Source organism: Salvelinus alpinus, chromosome 16, assembly GCF_045679555.1.
Source record: "Salvelinus alpinus chromosome 16, SLU_Salpinus.1, whole genome shotgun sequence".
In the NCBI taxonomy this organism is placed as follows: Eukaryota; Metazoa; Chordata; class Actinopteri; order Salmoniformes; family Salmonidae; genus Salvelinus; species Salvelinus alpinus.
The window spans coordinates 19,123,079-19,144,489 of NC_092101.1; the positions used below are offsets into that span (position 1 = coordinate 19,123,079).

A 21,411-nucleotide genomic window follows, 5' to 3' on the forward strand; every position below is an offset into this window, starting at 1 on the left:
CAGTTGAGTGTGGTGTACGCAGGGCAGCCGGCCAGGGCCATCGTTTTCTGTTTTTACAAATGACCTTCCACTGACCTTGAATAAAGCATGTGTGTCTATGTACGCTGACGACTCAACAGTATACACGTCGGCTGCAACAGTCAAATAAATAACTGAGACACTTAATATAGAGCTCCAGTCAGTTTTAGAATGGGTAACTAGCAATAGGTTGGTGCTAAATCTGTCAAAAAGTATAAGCATTTTTGTGACTAATCACTCGCTCAATGCTAAACCTCGTTTAGATCTGAATAATGTGGCTATTGAGCAAGTTGAGGAGACTAAACTGCTGGGTGTAACACTAGATAGCAAGCTGTCAAGGTCAAAACAGACTCAATGTTGCTAAAATGGGAAGAGGTCTGCCCATGATAGGGCATTGCTCTGCCACCTTGACATCTCAATCGACCAGACAGGTCCTGCAGGCCCTAGTTTTGTCACAACTGGACTACTGCCCAGCTGGTCATGTGCGGCAAAGGAGGACATAGGTAAATTGCAGTTGGTCTAGAAGAAATCAGCACTTATCTCACTTAGATGTACACGGACGGGAAGTGTCAGTAACATGCATTTCAGTCTCTCCTGGCTCAAAGTTGAGGAGAGATTGACTGCATCACTATTGGTCTTTGTGCAAGATATTGATGTGTTGAAGATCCAGAACTGTCTATTCAACATTTGGCACACAGTCCGGACACTCATCGGTACAACACAAGACATGCAACCAAAAGTCTCTTCACACTCCCCAGATCCAGAGCAGAGGCTGGGAAACGTACAATATTAAATGAGCCATGACTACAACTCAAGTAACTCTAGGTAGCAATAAAAACAGTTTCCCAAAGCGGGAGCTGGTGAGTCCAGCTGTGTATTTGGTTTAACTTGCTAGTTATCTAAGTCAGTGGCTGAATTAATAAGGAGACGGGCCATCATGTAGTGTTAGCTTTCTACCGTGTTTGAGAAGTCAAAGACCTTTAGAGGAGTTCTGTATAGCTGTCACTGCTATCTTGATTTCGTCGCAGGGTTATTTTTGGGCCCCTCAGTCAGCTCCTCCCCCCTCTTCTCGGAGGAACTAGGTCCAGAGCCAGTTCTTCCTTCAGACAAGCATGTTCATGTCTCTTGTTCACATTTGCTTGTAAATGTCCAAACACAAATGACATTAGGTAACTACTACCTATACTTGTATAACTTTATGAGTTGGATTGCCTGTCTTTGCAATTAGTTTATTTTTGTTTGCGCTTAATTGCAGTTAAATACACTATATATACAAACGTATGTGGACACCCCTTCAAATTAGCGGATTCGGATATAACAGTCACACCCGTTGCAGCAGACAGGTATATAAAATCGGGCACAAAGTAATGCAATCTCCAGGCCTTACTGAAGAGCTCAGTGACTTTCAACGTGGCAACGTCAAATTTTTGCCCTGCTAGAGCTGCCCCAATCAACTGTTAGTGCTGTTATTGTGAAGTGGACATGTCTAGGAGCAACAACGGCTCAGCCACAAAGTGGTAAGCCACACAAGCTCACAGAACGGGACCGCAGAGTGCTGAAGTGCGTAAAAATCGTCTGTCCTCGGTTGCAACACTCACTACCGAGTTCCAAACTGCCTCTGGAAGCAACATCAGCACAAGAACTGTTAGTCTGGAACTTCATGAAATGGGTTTACATGGCTGAGCAGCCGCACACAAGCCTAAGTTCACCATGCGCAATGCCAAGCATCAGCTGGGGCGGGGTAAAGCTCGCTGCGATTGGACTCTGGAGCAGTGGAAATGCTTTCTCTGGAGCAATGAATCACGGTTCACCATCTGGCAGTCCGACGGACGAATCTGGATTTGGCGGATGCCAGGAGAACGTTACCTGCCCAAATGCATAGTGCCAACAGTAAAGTTTGGTGTAGCAGGAACAATTATCTGTGGCTGTTTGTCATGTTTCGGGCTAGGCCCCTTAGTTCCAGGGGGAAATCTTAACGCTACAGCATACAATGACATTATAGACGATTCTGTGCTTCCAACTTTGTGGCAACATTTTGGGGAAGGCCCTTTCCTGTTTCAGCATGACAATGCCCCCATGCACAAAGCGAGGTCTATACAGAAATGGTTTGTCCAGATCAGTGTGGAAGAACTTGACTTGCCTGCACAAAGCCCTGACCTCAACCCCATCAAACACCTTTGAGATTAATTGGAATGCCGACTGCGAGCCAGGCCTAATCGCCCAACATCAGTGCCTGACCTCACTAATGCTCATGGCTGAATGGAAACAAGCCATCCAGGAGAGTGGAGGCTGTTATAGTTTGACGAGCAACATACTTTTGGTAATGTAGTGTACCATAGGCTTATCTGCCCCTTTTTACATGTAGTCTCTGTATATATTACCTATAAATATCTTACTGAAGTTTTTCTGCATCGTACTGGCCGCCTACATTGTTTTCTTTCTTGGATTACCTGCCATTACTTAAATGCAAAAATAATTATAGAATGTAAAGCATGTTCTACCCATTTGGTTAATAGATCGTGTGAATTTGTTTTGCATTGCAGTTCATTGTCTAGCCACATGGTGTCCCTACATACTAACAAACAATCAAAAAATCATTCAGGCACATGTTCGTGCCACCTTACCTAAAGACTTAAAAATGTTTTAAAATTAACAATGTTACAATACAGAAATGACTATAATATGCATTATATTTGACAATTTGCCTTAGTAACTGCCATGGTACTGGACATGCCCACATTGGCCAGTGCAGCGAGTTAGTAGATAGGATAAAGGTAAAGAGTAGTTTACCATCAAACTCAGGGAAGTAGTCGACCAGGTGGGAGTAGATTATCTTCTCCTCTAAGAGGTCCTTCTTGTTGAGGAACAGGATGACTGAGGAGTTCTGGAACCAGGGATATGTGATGATGGTCCGGAACAAAGCCTTACTCTCCTCCATCCGATTCTGACAAAGAAAAGGAAGGGGAGAGGGATCAGGACAGACAGAAAAGGGGAATGGTCAGAACATTTTAACAGATGTACAACCTCTGGAACCTACACATTTGCACAATGAGGGCTTTTTACTTGTTATATAAAAATGTGTGGACAAATACTGACCAACATGATAAATGAGACCAATCAGACAGGTTTTAATGAAAAACAAACATATGTTTTTCTTCTACGTCATGCAAAATAATTTGAAAATATGCTAATCATTAGCATTTTGTTTCTCTAAAATCAACCAATTTATTCCTTCCAATGTCATCCATTGGCCCTAAAACTTGACAGTAAATTATATTTTCCTATAAAGAAACAATCCTTCTGGCAGAGAAATTATTCCAGCTTGGCCTAGCATTTTTTCCATTGTGAAAATGTGCAACAACTGCCCTGCATACCACTATTTCAGTATCCAGAATCCACATATGGATGCGTTTATGTAATTTATGAGCGCATACACTACACGACCAAAAGTATGTGCTCGTCGAACGTCTCATTCCAAAATCATGGGCATTAATACAAAGTTGGTCCCCCATTTGCGGCTATAACAGCCTCCAATCCTCTGGGAAGGGTTTCCACTAGATGTTGGAAAGTTGATGTGGGGGACTTGCTTTCATTCAGCCACAAGAACATTAGTGAGGTTGGGCACTGATGTTGGGCGATTAGGCCTGGCTTGCAATTCATCCCAAAGGTGTTCGAAAGGGTTGAGGTCAGGGCTCTGTGCAGGCCAGTCAAGTTTTTCACATCAATCTCAATAAACCGTTTCTGCATGGACCTCGGTTTGTGCACGGGGGCATTGTCATGCTGAAACAGGAAAGGGCCTTCCCCAAACTATTGCCACAAAGTTGGAAGAATCGTCTAGACTGTCATTTTATGCTGCAGCGTTAAGATTTCCCTTCACTGGAACTAAGGAGCCTAGCCCGAACCATGAAAAACAGCCCCAGACCATTATTTCTCCTCCACCAAACTTTACAGTTGGCACTATGCATACGGGTAGGTAGCTTTCTCCTGGCATCCACCAAACCCAGATTCGTCCATCGGACTGCCAGATGGTAAAGCGTGATTCATCACTCCAGAGAACGCGTTACCACTGCTCCTGAGTCCAATGGCAGCGAGCTTTACACCACTCCAGCGGACACTTGGCATTGCACATGCTGAGCTTAGGCTTGTGTGCGGCTGCTTGGCCATAGAAACCCTTTTGATGAAGCTGCCGACGAACTGACGATTTTTACGGGCTACGTACTTCCACACTCGGCAGTCTTGTTCTGTGAGCTTGTGTGGCCTACCACTTTGCAGCTGACCTGTTGTTGCTCCTAGACGTTTTCACATCACAATAACAGCACTTACAGTTGACCAGGGCAGCTCTAGCAGGGCAGAAATTTGACTGACTTGTTGGAAAGGTGCCACGTTGACAGTCACTGAGCTCTTCAGTAAGGCCATTCTACTGACAATGTTTGTCTATGGAGATTGCAAGGTTGTGTGCTCGATTTTATACACCTGTCAGCAACGGGTATGGCTGAAATAGCCCAATCAACTAATTTGAAGGGGTGTCCACATACTTTGGTATATATATAGTCTCTTATTCAGAGACACTGGTTGATTTATCCGGATGCGCCAGAACTTTTAAAAATAATTTCAGTCAATAGTTTTGAAAATGGTGCTCAGGATGCCAAAACATCACTCTTTTGTGTGTACTACATCACATTGTGTAGTACTGTAGGTCATCCATTTCATATGATATGTTACGTTCAATTCGTATGAAATGTTATGTCCAACTTGTGATTAAGATCTCGGAGTGCATCTTCAATGGCAGTTCAAACAAAACAGTCCATCTTTCACCACAAAGTGGATCCAGCCTGCATATCACTCAATTCAGTGTCATTTGAAATGCATGACTGCTCAATAAAAATGTAATGATACTGTCAAGTGGAACATTCATACCCTTTCTGAAAAAACAGGCTTCTGGCAAACAGTTGTGGCAAATGTTTCGCCAATTTGCAAATTTTCACATGCAAATTAGTTTTGTGAGAAACTTGCAGAAGATTTGAGGCAACTTGTGAACTTCTGGCAAACAATTCTGTGAAATTTGTGGCAAACATTTTGCTGCAAATTTTCTGGAAACTGATTATGAATATGCAAATTAAATCAGGTTTTTAGTTACTTTGAGTATCAACAATATTACAATGTCTGATCTACATAAACCAGATATATAACTTTAAATGAACTTGCTTCCCACAGAGAAAATACATTGAATACATGTTTAGTTAAAGGGATACATCTGGATTTTAGCAATGAGGCTCTTTATCTACTTCCCAAGTCAGACGAACTCATGGATACCATTTATGTCTCTGCGTGCAGTTTGAAGGAAGTTGCTACATAGCGCTAGTGCAATTGCTAACTATCATTAGCATAATGACGAAGTCTACGGCATGCTAGCAGATACCATAGCCTTCCAGTCATTGCACTAACGCTAGTTAGCATTGACTCGCAAAACTACCATTAGCTTCCTTTATTCTTGACACAGACATATAATTGGTATCCACAAGTTCATCTGACCCTGGGGAAGTAGATAAAGGGCCTCAATGCCAAATCCCGAAGTATTCCTGAATGCCTAAATCCCGAAGTATTCCTCAATGCCTAAATCCTGAAGTATCCTTTCAACAGATAATTTATCCAATACAACTTTTTCCATCTTACAATGAAAACATTATTAACATTAATATTAAAAGAAAGCAACATCTTCACCTAAAAATACAAGTGTTAAAAAATCCAACAAATCATTAGTTAGCTAGCGGGCTATTACATTAACTGCGCAAAAATATGATAGCTAATGTTAGCTAGCTAGCCAGCCAGCGGCTCTGACTCATTGAAACTGATAAAGCAACAAAATATGTTTCACTCTATCCTATAAAACATTACATACATATTGCTAACTTGGCATAAATTAGCTAATGCAATTTAAAGTTTATTGGAAATTTTAATTAATAAATTACACTCACCAGACAACTTCGGTAGTTAGATCACTTGGTTTCCAATGGTACAATATTAACCTTGAAATCATCAGAATGTAAATGAAGAGCAAAGACTGAATATTTCCCAAATTGTTTATTTAATCTTTTTATGTAGCTACAACATTTACATGAGACAAATGTGAACACTATGGGTATGTTAACCGTAGGATGTTTAAAGGGGCAACTACAGAATTTACATTAACCAAGTGATAAGTGAGCAATGAGCATTCAACCAGTAGAAGTTTAAAAGAGAATGAACAGAATATAAATAATGAAAACAAACAAAATCAAACCCAGTTCTATTTCCTTTTTGAGTGAACTTTGGAGAAGTCCTTTGTCCAAATTGTTGAACGCATGCAATGAAAACACAAAACATTAAGACGTTGAAAGATGTTCTCTCTATTTTGGCATCTTTAAAGGTAGAGTCAGCGGGCTAACGGACAGGTTTGGCATTGGAAAAACAGGTAAACTGTTACAAAATTGCCTTGATGTTGCTATGCTTCTCACTGAAACTGGCATTCTATATTTGTTTTCAGCAAGGAACATGTTTCTGCCTTCTGCTATATAAACAAACGATGTAGCTAGCATAAACTGGGATTTAGGCCTACCAAATCTACCTTTTAAATGTGTGGCCAAATATTCCTAGACAGCTACAGTATGAGATTTTTCTCCAGCCAAGCCTCAACACAATTGATGTAAACTAAACTAATTAAGATCTTTATTCTAGACTGGGGACTTCATCAAGAACCAGTGGTCTTCTTCCTGACTCAGATGTACAAGGCTTGGTCAGAAGAAAACATAACATTGAGTTATGCCTAATATGGCAATTCACATTTTTCCAAAATGAATTATTAACTTATATCAAGGCCATGCATGAAACAAGTCTTGACCTGGTGCACACATTTCTCTGTCCTCAGTTTAATTGAAGGCCTCAATCTAACTGACTGCTTCTAGAAAGAAAGAGGAACAGCGATCAACATGAGCGAGCTACTAGTACATTTCTTTTGAAAAGTACTTGCATTTGCTTACCTTTTCAAGCTTCAAGACAATACACTCATTCATCACAAAAAAATTGTGTTATGAGTGAGAGCACCACAATCATTTCCTGGGTGTTGATGCATTCTCTTCCAACACCACAGGATAGGGGAAGGGTATTCTGCAAAAATTAAGTTTTGTTTTGATATCAAGTCAGCTTATATTGTTGCTACCTTAGCTGTTGTGCTAGCTAACATGCTAACACTACTGAACTGTGATGCTAGCATATTGACATGCATATTGGTATTAAAATAAATCAATATCTTCACCTAAAAATACAAGTGTTTAAAAAATCCAACAAATCATTAGTTAGCTAGCGGGCTATTACATTACCTGCAAAAAATATGATAGCTAATGTTAGCTAGCTAGCCAGCCAGCGGCTCTGACTCATTGAAACTGATAAAGCAACAAAATGTGTTTCACTCTATCCTAAAAAACATAACATACATATTGCTAACTAGGCATAAATTAGCTAATGCAATTTAAGGTTTATTGGAATAATAAATTACACTCACCGGACAACTTCAGTAGTTAGATCACTTGGTTTCCACTTCCAACAGATTTTTCTTCTCCTCCTGACTGGTTGTCAACGGTTACTGGTAGTGGAACTCGTGTGTTCATCAGAAACAACTTCTAAGTGGTATAGGTATACTACGAAGCAAGCGAGAACTACTCAGGCTTTTATAAAGCTGGACAGCTTCAGTTAGCTTCACATTCCAGGTCAGGACGGTGGACATTGCTCATCTGCCTGCCGCTAACTCTAGCAGGCTTTTAACTGTGCGTGCATGTCGCACATTGCTAGTTGAAAGCCAAACTCTCCATTGTAACAATCAGGGTTGCCAACTCCTCAGTAAGGAAAGTAGCTATTGGCTGTCCTAAAAGTTGCTAGAAGTCGCTAATGACGTCATCAGCTAATTTGCATAATTGGCCATGTGCATGTAATTGTGACGGACGCTGTAGGAGAGAGGAATAACATCGTAGGAGAGACAAAAAGTGAGTAAAAAACACCCTAAATATGTTTAGAACTACAAATGAACTTTCTTCTGTCGATTCTTGTTTTTTTTTATGTCACAATTCCAACCCTCCTCCTTTATCCGGGCTTGGGACCAGCAAAAGTGACCCAAAAGAGACACTGGCAGAGTTATAGTTTTTTATTTTATTTATTTTGTTTTTTAGTTTAGTTTTCTTAATTTGGTTTGTTTTTAACCTTATGGTCCACTTAGGAGCCTACAACAAGTCACAGTAAAACATGAACATTTTTAACCATCATTTATTTTTGTATACAATCTACATTAACAATCAGAACGCTGCAGCCCGTCTGGTGTTCAACCTCCCCAAGTTCTCTCACGTCACCCCGCTCCTCCGCTCTCTCCACTGGCTTCCAGTTGAAGCTCGCATCCGCTACAAGACCATGGTGCTTGCCTACGGAGCTGTGAGGGGAATGGCACCTCCGTACCTTCAGGCTCTGATCAGGCCCTACACCCAAACAAGGGCACTGCGTTCATCCACCTCTGGCCTGCTCGCCTCCCTACCTCTGAGGAAGTACAGTTCCCGCTCAGCCCAGTCAAAACTGTTCGCTGCTCTGGCACCCCAATGGTGGAACAAACTCCCTCACGACGCCAGGTCAGCGGAGTCAATCACCACCTTCCGGAGACACCTGAAACCCCACCTCTTTAAGGAATACCTAGGATAGGATATAGTAATCCTTCTAACCCCCCCCCCCCCCCCTTGAAGGAGTTAGATGCACTATTGTAAAGTGGTTGTTCCACTGGATATCATAAGGTGAATGCACCAATTTGTAAGTCGCTCTGGATAAGAGCGTCTGCTAAATGACTTAAATGTAAATGTAACGGAGACCAAAAAGAGATAATAGAAAAAACTGTCAATGGCAATGTGAGAAAATTATGGTAACTAGTCTGGCCCTAATTCAGGTTTATAGGTATTTTTTTAAATGTAAGCCAGGGTGGGAACATCCAGCTGCGGCTTCCCGCATGCGCGATTCATTTGCAGTCTGAACGCGGAGGGGTGAACATCTCCTGCTCTGACTGCAGCTGGGAGGGACTGGGCCGCCTGTGAGTACTTTGGGACGGGGTGGGGCTCACGGCAGCACCCGCTGCTCGTTGAGAAGAGTAAGACGATACGTGCTTTCACGTCAGTCTCCAAAAGTCTCCAATAAAACCAGAAAAAGTTGCTACATTTGTCGCTAGTCACTTTTTTGAAAATTTGTCGCTAGAGGGGTCTGAATACTTGCTAAATATAGCGACAAAGTCGCTAAGTTGGCAACACTGGAGAAAATGCTAAAATAATCAAGCCATGGGCGAGTCAGTGCCACTTTTTCCATTTGTGCCGAAATCAAAATGAAAGTTATCTTGCAAATTCAGCAGGCTATATGGTGTGAAACAGGCTTTTAGAAGTGCGGTCTTTATTTTATTACTTATCGTCAGCTTTTAGAAGTGCTGTCTTTATTTTATTACTTATCGTCATGCAGTCTTTGGTGTGATTTGGTGTATACAAGCACATTTGTATCCACTCCTATGGATAAAAGAACTGTATTAAGTCAAAGAAAAGTTTTACTGTGCACGTTTCAAATGCATTCGGTCATTACTAAATGCCTAATGTGATAGATATTTTAATCCCCCCAAAAACATTTTATTATATTTAAACAGTCATCTTCCTCAAATGAAGGGGATGATGACAATCTTTGCCAGGAGGGAATCTGATTTCATAAATGAAGTTGGCCCTAAGTGGTTAGTTCAGAGCCCTATAATGGGAATTTAGTTTGAGGAGTTAGCAAGGTAACTTCGGTCAACTCTGAAAACAACTTCGGATAACCAGTACCACGAAAGTGGCTCACCTTTTAGCCAGGTACATTTCTATGGCAACAAATCCTTCAGATCTAACCTCCACTAGTGACAATGAATACTGCATTATAGGTGCCATTTATAGGAAATAAAGGTGGGGTGGTGATTAGATTTATTACTCCCATCCCCCATTCTCCAAAAAGTTCAAGAAATATAGAGTTGAAAAATGCATAATTGGTGGAGTAATGTGCAATCTTAGGGTTAACTGTGCATTAACTGTGTAAGTTTAAGTCTGTGAGAGCAGATCTTTGGCACCATTATTTAATCACATTCTCCCTAGCAGAGAAACGCATCCAGTCTATGTGTAAGGAGGAGGGCCTGCTCTGCTGCTCCTGTGACATGTTTACTGTCAGATCAGCTAGATCCAGTGTTGAGAGCAGAGCACGAGGGTGTGGATGCCTCTACCCTACCTGATACTCCGCTTTGCTCTGCCTGTAGCCCATTGCTGTATGAAACTCGTTTGTTGTTCCAAACCAGCTCCCTCCGATGACTAAACAGCCTGATCATATCATAGTTTTTCTATTTTCTACATTGTAGAATAATAGTGAAGACATCAAAACTATGAAATAACACATATGGAATCATGTGTTTAACAAATCAAAATATATTTTATATTTGAGATTCTACAAAGTAGCCACCCTTTGCCTTGACGACAGCTTTGCACACTCTTGGCATTCTCTCAACTAGCTTCATGAGGTAGTCACCTGGAATGCATTTCAATTAACAAGTGTGCCTTGTTAAAAGTTCATTTGTGGAATTTCTTTCCTTCTTAATGCGTTTGAGACAATCAGTTGTGTTGTGACAAGGTAGGGATGGGTATACAGAAGATAGCCCTATTTGGTAAAAGACCAAGTCCATGTTATGGCAAGACCAGCAAAAATAAGCAAAGAGAAACGACAGTCCATCATTACTTTGAGACATGGTCAGTCAATCTGGAAAATTTCAAGAACCTTTAAAGTTTCTTCAAGTGCAGTCGCAAAAACCATCAAACGCTATGATGAAACAGGCTCTAATGAGGACCGCCACAGGAAAGGAAGACCCAGAATTACCTCTGTTGCAGAGGATAAGTTCATTAGAGTTACCAGCCTCAGAAATTGCAGCCCAAATAAATGCTTCAGAGTTCAAGTAACAGTCACATCTCAACATCAACTGTTCGGAGGAGACTGGGTGAATCAGGCCTTCGTGGTCGAATTTCTGCAAAGAAATCACAACTAAAGGCCACCAATAAGAAGAAGAGACTTGCTTGGGTCAAGAAACACAAGTAATAGACATTAGACCAGTGGGAATCTGTCCTTTTGTCTGATGAGTTTAGAGGGACTATCATTTGTTTTTTTCAACAGGACAATGACCCAACACACTTCCAGGCAATTATTTTCTACATTGTAGAATAACGAAACACCCTGGAATGTGTAGGTGTTTCCAAACTTTTGACTGGTACTGTAGGTTCGTTTAGCTCTCATCAGAACTCTGCTAGGCGAAGTGAACGTCTGTGCTCTCATACTACCTTAAAATACATTTGCTTTGTTTGTCCCTCTTGAGATGCTGTATCAACATAGCCAGACACATCCTCAAATTAGTCAGAACTCATCTATGATCATTAAAGAAATGTGTGTGCGCGTTCCATCTCACCTCGTTGTCAGACTCCACCAAGACCTGGTCATACTCGCTGAGGGCCACCAGGAACATGATGGACGTGACGTTCTCAAAGCAGTGGATCCACTTCCTCCTCTCTGACCTCTGACCCCCTACATCCACCATCCTGATTGGACAGGAGGATGGAGAGAAGGGCAGAGAATTATACAAAATTAGGCTCAATTCAGGCTTTGATGCCATGTAAAAAAAGAAATTGGTGGGAACTACGGCATCTAACTAAATCAATTGGTCAAAGTAAAGGAGACTAAGTTAGTCCTGTTATCTTTTAGGATTCATAATGCCCAACATCTTGCAATGAGGATGGCTAACTGTCATACAAAGCAAACATATAATGGATATCAGGGAATTAAAAGGATTGTTACATTTGGAATTACTGCATTTTAGCTACAGTTGAGAACAGCACTTATAATGCAAAAAAACAACAGTGCAAAGAAGCATTCAAACACATGGCTATTTGGAAAACATGACCATGTGAACATTATGTTCCTTTCTGGTCAGAGCCCTCATTTATAACGGTTGCATATATTTCACACAAAATGTACAAAAATATTGATTTCTATAAACTTAACGCACGCCATACATACGCATTTCCTGTTATAAAATCCGACCTGTCGTAAAACTGTTTGCGCGTGAACAAGCATTGAAACCATGTCTAGAAAACACCTCCATTCACCATTTATGGTGAAAATAATGCCCTTGATTTGCTGTATAATTTGGAACTATTGGCATTAGGCCATAGCATGCAAAATACAAAATGTTGTTCAATATTTTGTTTATCAATAGATTGGGTTTCAAAGTCCTGCCTTTGTATAAACTCAGATTAAATAGGCAATGATGTCGTGCTCATATCGCACAGCAATACTGTAGCCTATCCATAGTGTCAAATATTTTACAAAAGCCAATTTACTGGCTTGGCAGAATGTTTCAATTTTTATAAGTAATTTGCTGTATCTAGAAATGGACTGTCTCCATTTCTTAATGAGAAAACAATGGCAAATTGTTGTGGACTTGTCAGCAGAACGTTTGAATTAAAAAATGTTTTGCATTTGCAACCTTAATATATGATGGACTGCCCGCGAATTCTGAAACATTGTAGGGCAGGCTACAAGAAAAAATAAAAAATAAAAATAAATACATTACTTACAGTAGTTCGATGTATTTCGCGTGTTTTTGTTCCACATTTTTTAATAATAGGCCTACTACTGCTATTCATTACTGAATTTCTGGGAAAGAGCAAGCAAGAAATGCATTTCAATGTACTTGAGCGTGTGACAAACTTGAAACAGTCCTTCTTCAATGTAAAATATCAGCTGTTAAATTCAACTATATACCGGTATTATAAACCGCACTGCCTATGATATTGTAAAACTTGAAATGCATAGTGTCAGCCTATTTACTAGATACTAGAGGTCCAATTAAATGAGATGCACATGGTCATTTGTTTTATGGCTCCTTCGGGAACATAAACCCATCACTACCAGAGCTCCTTCAGGAACATAAACCCATCACTACCAGAGCTCCTTCAGGAACATAAACCCATCACTACCAGAGCTCCTTCAGGAACATAAACCCATCACTACCAGAGCTCCTTCAGGAACATAAACCCATCACTACCAGAGCTCCTTCAGGAACATAAACCCATCACTACCAGAGCTCCTTCAGGAACATAAACCCATCACTACCAGAGCTCCTTCAGGAACATAAACCCATCACTACCAGAGCTCCTTCAGGAACAAAAACCCATCACTACCAGAGCTCCTTCAGGAACATAAACCCATCACTACCAGAGCTCCTACAGGAACATAAACCCATCACTACCAGAGCTCCTTCAGGAACATAAACCCATCACTACCAGAGCTCCTTCAGGAACATAAACCCATCACTACCAGAGCTCCTTCAGGAACATAAACCCATCACTACCAGAGCTCCTTCAGGAACAAAAACCCATCACTACCAGAGCTCCTTCAGGAACATAAACCCATCACTACCAGAGCTCCTTCAGGAACATAAACCCATCACTACCAGAGCTCCTTCAGGAACATAAACCCATCACTACCAGAAAAGGTGAGACATCTATTCTGCAATGGTTATGAATTGATTATTATTTATTTTTTTAAAGATTCCTATGTCTAATTATTTTAGACAAAAATAAATCTGAAACAAGAATGGTTGCATTCTTGTTAATCTGTTTCTATGAATAAGCTTCTCGTCATATCCCCAATTTGCACAAAATACTTACACCACTAGCAGATGTGCTTGGTCTAAAGTGGCCTAAAGTTTGCGGGGAGGTGAGCACATTCATGTCAAGTATTTTTTTTTAAATAAATGCCAACTTCTGCATGAAAACTGGCGCATGCACATTTTGGGGTATATTTTGTATGGATGCAAGGTTTATAAATGAGGCCTCAGGATTGTCAGTTGGGCAGTTATATGTTAACATGTGAGAATTAAATATACTGTACATATAACATGCATTATCCTGTCAATAACTCGACTCAATAACAATTCAGTTTGATAACTTCTTATGCACTGATGTAACATGCAGTACAGTAAATCAAAGGTGCATGGAGGGGTTAAATGGCCCAAGTTGAACCAAAAAGGAAAGAGAAAAATGTGCACTGTGCAGAGCCATATCCCTCTTCCAGCCCATTCCCAGCTAAGTGGATGCAGATGTGCCATTGAGGCCAGATCGGCAAGGAATTCACCCGCTTGGAAGCAGCACCTAGTCAGCCAGTGACTGTTCAGATTCAGAGCACAAGCCTAGCAGCAGTGTGGGGAGGTAGGCCAGCGGCGAGGAGAGGGGATAAGAGGGGAGATGGAGAGGATACAGATGTGGAAGGAAAGAATATAGAGAGACGGAAAAAGTGGGAAAGCAGAGGGCACCTCTGATGGCTGCCATGATCCCTCGTCACTGATCAAGCAGGAGTACAGAGTGAAGGCAAGGATTTGGGAATTCCGCTAGTTGTTTTCCAAACATTACTTTCATGGATGTGATTGAATTTTGCATCCATAAATAATCTGATCCATCAATTCAGAAATCCTCCTGTTTTCCAGCAATGATTTTGTTGATGGGACAGAGACAATATTAGCCAATATTCATGTTATTAGAGGAGGATCAGGGCTTTGTTTCTTTCTACGTCCGTCTGTCCCTGGCTGGCGCTGCTGCAAAGTGAGAAGAGGGGCGTTGATAAATGGGGGCCTCTAGGAGCGCCTGCCTAAAATTAAGCTCCTTCACGTCAGCTGACCTCCTTTCCTGTAGCAGGGATGAGTGACCTACTTAGCAGGATAAGCTCTCCTATGGAGGATGAGCCCAGAGAAATTACATTCTCAACCACTTCAAAAGGCAATTAAGAGAGGGAAGGGCTGCAGCCAAACGCAAAAGACATGCATGTTTGTCCTCATGAACGCCTGCCTTGTACAGCTGCTGCAAGTAGCGTGTCACACCCCCTCACTCGCACAAGGGGTTGGGGTGGAGAGGGGCTCCTTACATCACAAGTCTCTACCGATCTGACTAGCTAAATATTCTCAATGACATTTAATTGCAGATTCTCTGGGTTCTCTCTCCAATCCTGAATATCTCTGTAATATTTTATGATATATGCTGCATGTCCTTAAATACTGCTGTAGTGATTCCCAGCCTAATCATCCATCCAGTAGCAGCAGTAGGATGGAGAGATCATCTTGAGTCCAACCTCATTCTGAGCCTGGGAGTTATTTCTAGCGCTGCCGCGCATGTAGGAGGGGCTAACATGCTGGCTTCCTATTGATTTGCACACTTTTGTAAATCGCTCCCGTTCACCGGATCCATCTCTCAATCTCCTCAACGTCATTCTCTTTGAGGAGGAGGGAGACAATCTACACCATGGTGCCCAGTGATCAGTCTCTTCCCCTGGCCACATCCAGGAGGACTCCCACCTCCCCTCTACTTTTCTGTCCTGGCCCAGACGACAGTAATAGGCAGAATGGCTGGTTGTCATATTGATAGCAGACTAGTTACAGTCCTGGAGTAAACGGTTTCTCAACATCCCTGTTATGACTAATGCTTCAGATGACTAGCTGACATTTAGCTCATCATTCTACTTCATCCAGTATTGTACCATTCAAAGCAAGGGGCTGAGGTGTCATTCAGTGTACATCTTGAGGATCACATAGCAACAGTTGAGAAGACTTGATGGGCCTGAGACTATGATGGGAGGGTAAAAACTGGAGATCAAAGCAACATTGAGGAATGAAATGAAGCAGCAGGTGATATTTGTTTATGTTGATCTTGTGAGGGAGAGGATGATCTCCAGTCATACAATCAATAGCACATAGAGTGGTCAATGTTCTCAGATGTGATCACACAACGCAGTCAACATGAATATTGAAACAATTAGTTATTTCATCAGGAAAACAAAACACTTAGGTAGGTAGGGGAGTTAGTAAAAGTGTGAATGTCTTTCTACCTGAAAATGATGCTTTGCAAGTCGAAAGGGTATTCAATGATCCCTGTGGTGGGGATGCGAACCCTAAGCACATCTTGTTGGGTTGGTAGATAGTTTGGTTCGGCAATACGATCCAGATCGCTTAGATAGCTAGAGACGGGGAGAGAGAGAAAGGCAGGATCGACAAAAAAGAGAGAGTGAAGCATGACGGGAGAACCCATTCCTGAGAGCCCTGGGGGTTGACACTTCACCTGCCACCTCTAGCACCCACCATCTCTCAGAATGTTAGTACAGATTTTACCATAACTTTTCCCTTTGCACCTTAATTCTATTGGGTTCAAATTGAGGCAGTCCGGATGTCCAATAAGACCTGGACTAAAGACCCTCCCATCTTTCTCAATTTTTGGTTGTAGTTGTGATTTGTTCTCTGTCCTCAGACAACCTCAGAGCTGCTGATCGTGAGTTAGGAGTCTCAGAGAGTGTGCTACCATGACCCAGGGCTGTGCAGCCAGCAGCAGTGGCAGGCGGTGTAGACAGTACAGTGGCGAGGTAGAGGCAGCACTTCACACCAGTACCTGAAGATTACATTCTCCAGGTCAAAAGGGTACTCAATGATGCCAGTAGTGGGCACTCGAACCCGCAGCACATCCTGCTGAGTGGGCACGTACCCCGCGGTCACTATTCGCTCTAAATCTGTAAGGTAACTGTGGAATGAAGTGGGACACATCACACGTGTGTGCCTGATGCTGCACAAATCACCTGCACACATGCATACAAACAGGCATACACACCATCTCTTTCTCATGCACACAGAACTACACACAGCAAATTCAGACTTTTTCCACATTTTGTTACATTACAGCCTTATTCTAAAATGAATGAAATTACACATTTTCCTCAATATACACACAATTCCCCATAATAACTAAGCGAAAACAGGTTTAGAAATTTTGGCAAATGTATTAAAAATAAAAAACAGAAATACCTTTACATAAGTATTCAGACCCTTTGCTATGAGACTCGAAATTGAGCTCATGTGCATCCTGTTTCCAGTGATCATCCTTGAGATGTTTCTACAACTTGGAGTCCACCTGCGGTAAATTCAATTGATTGGACATAATTTGGAAAGGCGCACACACCTGTCTTTATAAAGGTCCCACAGCTGACAGTGCATGTCAGAGCAAAAACCAAGCCATAAGGTCAAAGGAATTGTCCTGTAGAGCTCTGAGACAGGATTGTGTCGAGGAACAGGTCTGGGGAAGGGTACCAAAAATGTCTGCAGCATTAAAGGTCCACAAGAACAGTGGCCTCCAATCTTAAATGGAAGAAGTTTGGAACCACCAAGACTCTTCCTAGAGCTGGCCACCCGGCCAAACTGAGCAATCGTTTGAGAAGGGCATTGGTCAGGGAGGTGACCAATAACCCGATGGTCACTCTGACAGAGTTCCTCTGTGGAGATGGAAGAGCCTTCCAGAAGGACAACCATCACTGCAGCACTCCACCAAAACAGGCCTTTATGGTAGAGTGGCCAGATGGAAGCGACTCCTAAGTAAACAGCACAACAGCCCACTTGGAGTTTGAAAAAAGACACCTAAAGGCTCTCAGACCATGAGAAAACAAGATTCTCTGGTTGATGAAACCAAGATTGAACCCTAAGCGCCACGTCTGGAGGAAACCTGTCACCATCCCTACGGTGTAGCATGGTGGTGGCAGCATGTTGTGGGGATGTTTTTCAGCAGCAGGGACTGGGAGACTTGTCAGGATTGAGGGAAGTAGAAAGATCCTTGATGAAAACTTACTCCAGAGCACTCAGGACCTCAGACTAGGGAGAAGGTTAATCTTCCAACAAGTCAATGACCCTAAGCACACAGCCAAGACAACACAGGAGTGGCTTTAGAACAAGTCTCTGAATGTCCTTGAGTTGCCCAGCCAGAGCCCGGACTTGAACCCGATCTAACATCTCTGGAGAGACCTGAAAAGAGCCGTGTAGCAACGCTCCACATCAAACCTGACAGAGCTTAAGAGAATCTACAGAGAAGAATGGGAGTAACTCCCCAAATACATATGTGCAAAGCTTGTAGCATCATACCAAAGAAGACTCAAGGCTGTAATCGCTGCCCAAGGTGCTTCAATAAAGTACTGAGTAAAGGGTCTGAATACTTATGTAAATGTTATTATTTCATTTTTTTAAATTTATATTTGCAAAAACTTCTAAAAACACATTTTTGCGTTGTCATTATGGGGTATTGTGTATAGATTAATGAGGAAAACATTTTTTAAATCCATTTTAGATTAAGGCTGTAACGTAACAAAATGCAGAAAAAGTCAAGGGGTCTGAATACTTTCCGTATGCACTGTACACATACATTTCTAAACAAACTGTGTTAGTAGCTATAATACTTCACACAAGCCTAGGTGCCAGACCGTTTCTGCATTCAACAAGGCTACATGGCTGCCTTGCCATAACAACATTAAGCTGGCTAGAGCAGACAGATTGGCACTCAGGTTCATAGTTCACAGTGTGATGAAGCTGAATAAAGACAAGACCTGATAACACTATCAAGTAACCTGGCAGGTAATGTACTCCTCCATGAACTAACAATAGGCAGTTTTGGTTTGTAACAATCACCACTAATCGTAGTTTGGGGAGAAAATGTTAAACGGAAGATGACTAGTAGCTAAAAACATGACAGTTAAATCACACGTCTTTAGGGTCAAGTAACATAACATCCTAAAATGGTACTTGTAAAAAAACATTTGGGTTCATTTTTACAGTCCTGACTCCTGATAACATTTTCAGAGTCATACAAATATAGAGTAGTCTAATCACTACATTGACTGTGAGTCATTTTACTTACTTTGCCTTTTAGGGCTGAATAAATCCTGACCTACATCTACATAACAAACATGGCACTTGGGCCTCCATAGGTTAGTTCAAATAGAACTAAGGTGGAGCAGGATGAGAAATGTTGCCGTCTGTTCTCTCTTTCCATCTCTCATTGTTTTTCTGTCTCCCTCACTTTCAATTTCTCGACCCACTACAGTGGCTTGCGAAAGTATTCACCCCCCTTGGCATTTTTCCTATTTTGTTGCCTTACAACCTGAAATTAAAATATATTTTTTGGGGGGGTTGTATCATTTGATTTACACAACACTTTGAAAACGCAAAATATTTTTTCTTGAGAAATAAGCAAGAAATGAGACAAAAACACAGAAAACTTGTGTGCATAACTATTAACCCCCTAAAGTCAATACATTGTAGAGTCACCTTTTGCAGCAATTACAGCTGCAAGTCTCTTGGGGTATGTCTCTATAAGCTTGGCACATCTAGCCACTGGGATTTTTGCTCATTCTTCAAGGCAAAACTGCTCCAGATCCTTCAAGTTGGATGGGTTCTCCTGGTGTACAGTAATCTTTAAAATCATACCACAGATTCTCAATTGGATGGAAGTCTGGGCTTTAACAAGGCCATTCCAAGACATTTAAATGTTTCCCCTTAAACCACTCAAGTGTTGCTTTAGCAGTATGCTTAGGGTCATTGTCCTGCTGGAAGGCGAACCTCTGTCTTCCAGAGATTTGAGACTGGGACAAACAGGTTTCCCTCAAGATTTTCCATGTATTTAACGCCATCCATCATTCCTTCAATTCTGACCAGTTTCCCAGTCCCTGCCAATGAAAAACATCCCCACAGCATGCTGGTGCCACCACCATGCTTCACTGTGGGGATGGTATTCTCGGGGTGATGAGAGGTGCTGGGTCTGCACCAGACATAGCGTTTTCCTTTATGGGCAAAAAGCGACATTTTTGTTTCTTCTGACCAGAGTACCTTCTTCCATATGTTGTTTGGGGAGTCTCCCACAAGCCTTTTGGCAAACACCAAACGTGTTTGCTTATTTTTTTTCTTTGAGAAATTGCTTTTTTTCTGGCCACTTTTCCGTAAAGCCCAGCTCTGTGGAGTGTACAGCTTAAAGTGGTCCTATGGACAGATAAACCAATCTCCACTGTGGAGCTTTGCAGCTCCTTCAGGGTTATCTTTGGTCTCTTTGTTGCCTCTGATTAATGCCCTCCTTGCCTGGTCTGTGAGTTTTGGTGGGCAGCCCTCACTTGGCAGGTTTGTTGTGTTGCCATATTCTTTCCATTTTTTAATAATGGATTTAATGGTGCGCCGTGGGATGTTCAAAGTTTGAGATTTTTTTATAGCCCAACCCTGATCTGTACTTCTCCACAACTTTGTCCCTGACCTGTTTTGGAGAGGTCCTTGATCTTCATGGGTGCCGCTTGCTTGGTGGTGCCCCTTGCTTGGTGGTGCCCCTTGCTTGGTGGTGCCCCTTGCTTGGTGGTGTTGCAGACTATGGGGCCTTTCGGAACTGGTGTATATATACTGAGATCATGTGACACTTAAATAAAGTCCACCTGTGTACAATCTAACTAATTATGTGACTTCTGAAGGTAATTGCTTGCACCAGATCTTATTTAGGGGCTTCATAGCAAAGGGGGTGAATAAATATGCACGCAACACTTTTCAGTTTTTATTTTATTTTATTTATTTTATTGTTGTCATTTCACCTCACCAATTTGAACTATTTTGTATATGTCCATTACATAAAATCCAAATAAAAATCCATTCAAATTACAGTTTGTAATACAAGAGGAAAACCGCCAAGGGGGTGAATACTTTTGCAAGGCACTGTATTTATCAGACAGATGATATTCACTACTGTGATAACTCAACTTAAAAATAAATAAAAACATTTTCAATCTCTCTCGTTCTAACTCTTCTCAAACCACTGTAGCAGCTGTGTGTATGCCAGGAGTAGACTTACTATTTGGTGGAGTCCGAGAGCTGATATTCACGCCTACGGTCATAGGCCTCCTGGATGCCAGGGTCTGTCCACAGCATCTTTATTGCACTGATGTAGGGCTGTTCAAAAGAACACACCTTCTCCACGTCCACCTCGCGCACCAGCAGTGCGTTGGACTGAGGGAGGAACAGGGGAAAGATGACAACAGGTCAGAAACACGGAAGGAATGGTGGATGGCGGAAAGCGTCACCCACATTTACTGTAACAGTATTCCACAATAATATAGTAATATCTTTATTCAGATCGAAAGTATACAGTACAAGTTGGGACATATAATTTCCTATTCTTTGCTTCAACAGTGATGTTAAGGGAAGATAAGGTTATGTTATACTGACAGAATGTTCTCGATATGATTTAGGGCTAGACAGACTAGTCTTTCAGTCGAAACATCCAGGCTTCTCCTAAGCAGTGATTTAGCATCCTTACCAGGACAGAACATTTTGGAGTACAGTCCATTATGTTTTATGGCATTGTTTACAGCACTTTTATGGTGTATTTGGTTTGCATTTGATGATGCAGACATATAAGATGTGGCTGGACAATTCAATGCTGAGATTGCCAGCCAATAACA

The 21,411-nt window shown here is 41.7% G+C and overlaps 1 protein-coding gene across 4 annotated transcripts in view; it reads right to left on the reverse strand.

Annotated features, from left to right (window-relative positions):
* LOC139541050 (guanine nucleotide-binding protein subunit alpha-11) overlaps positions 1-21,411 on the reverse strand; it is a 114,445-nt gene that overhangs the window by 46,004 nt on the left and 47,030 nt on the right. For 2 of the 4 annotated variants that reach the window (XM_071345225.1, XM_071345226.1), the window contains exons 3-5: positions 20,802-20,956; positions 16,000-16,128; positions 11,531-11,660 (exon numbers count right to left, since the gene is read on the reverse strand). In XM_071345225.1, coding sequence (XP_071201326.1) covers positions 11,531-11,660; positions 16,000-16,128; positions 20,802-20,956 — 414 coding nt within the window. Of the gene's footprint in view, positions 1-2,808; positions 2,963-11,530; positions 11,661-15,999; positions 16,129-16,553; positions 16,683-20,801; positions 20,957-21,411 lie in introns of all 4 variants that reach the window. The other 2 variants (XM_071345229.1, XM_071345227.1) reach the window with 2 other exon arrangements.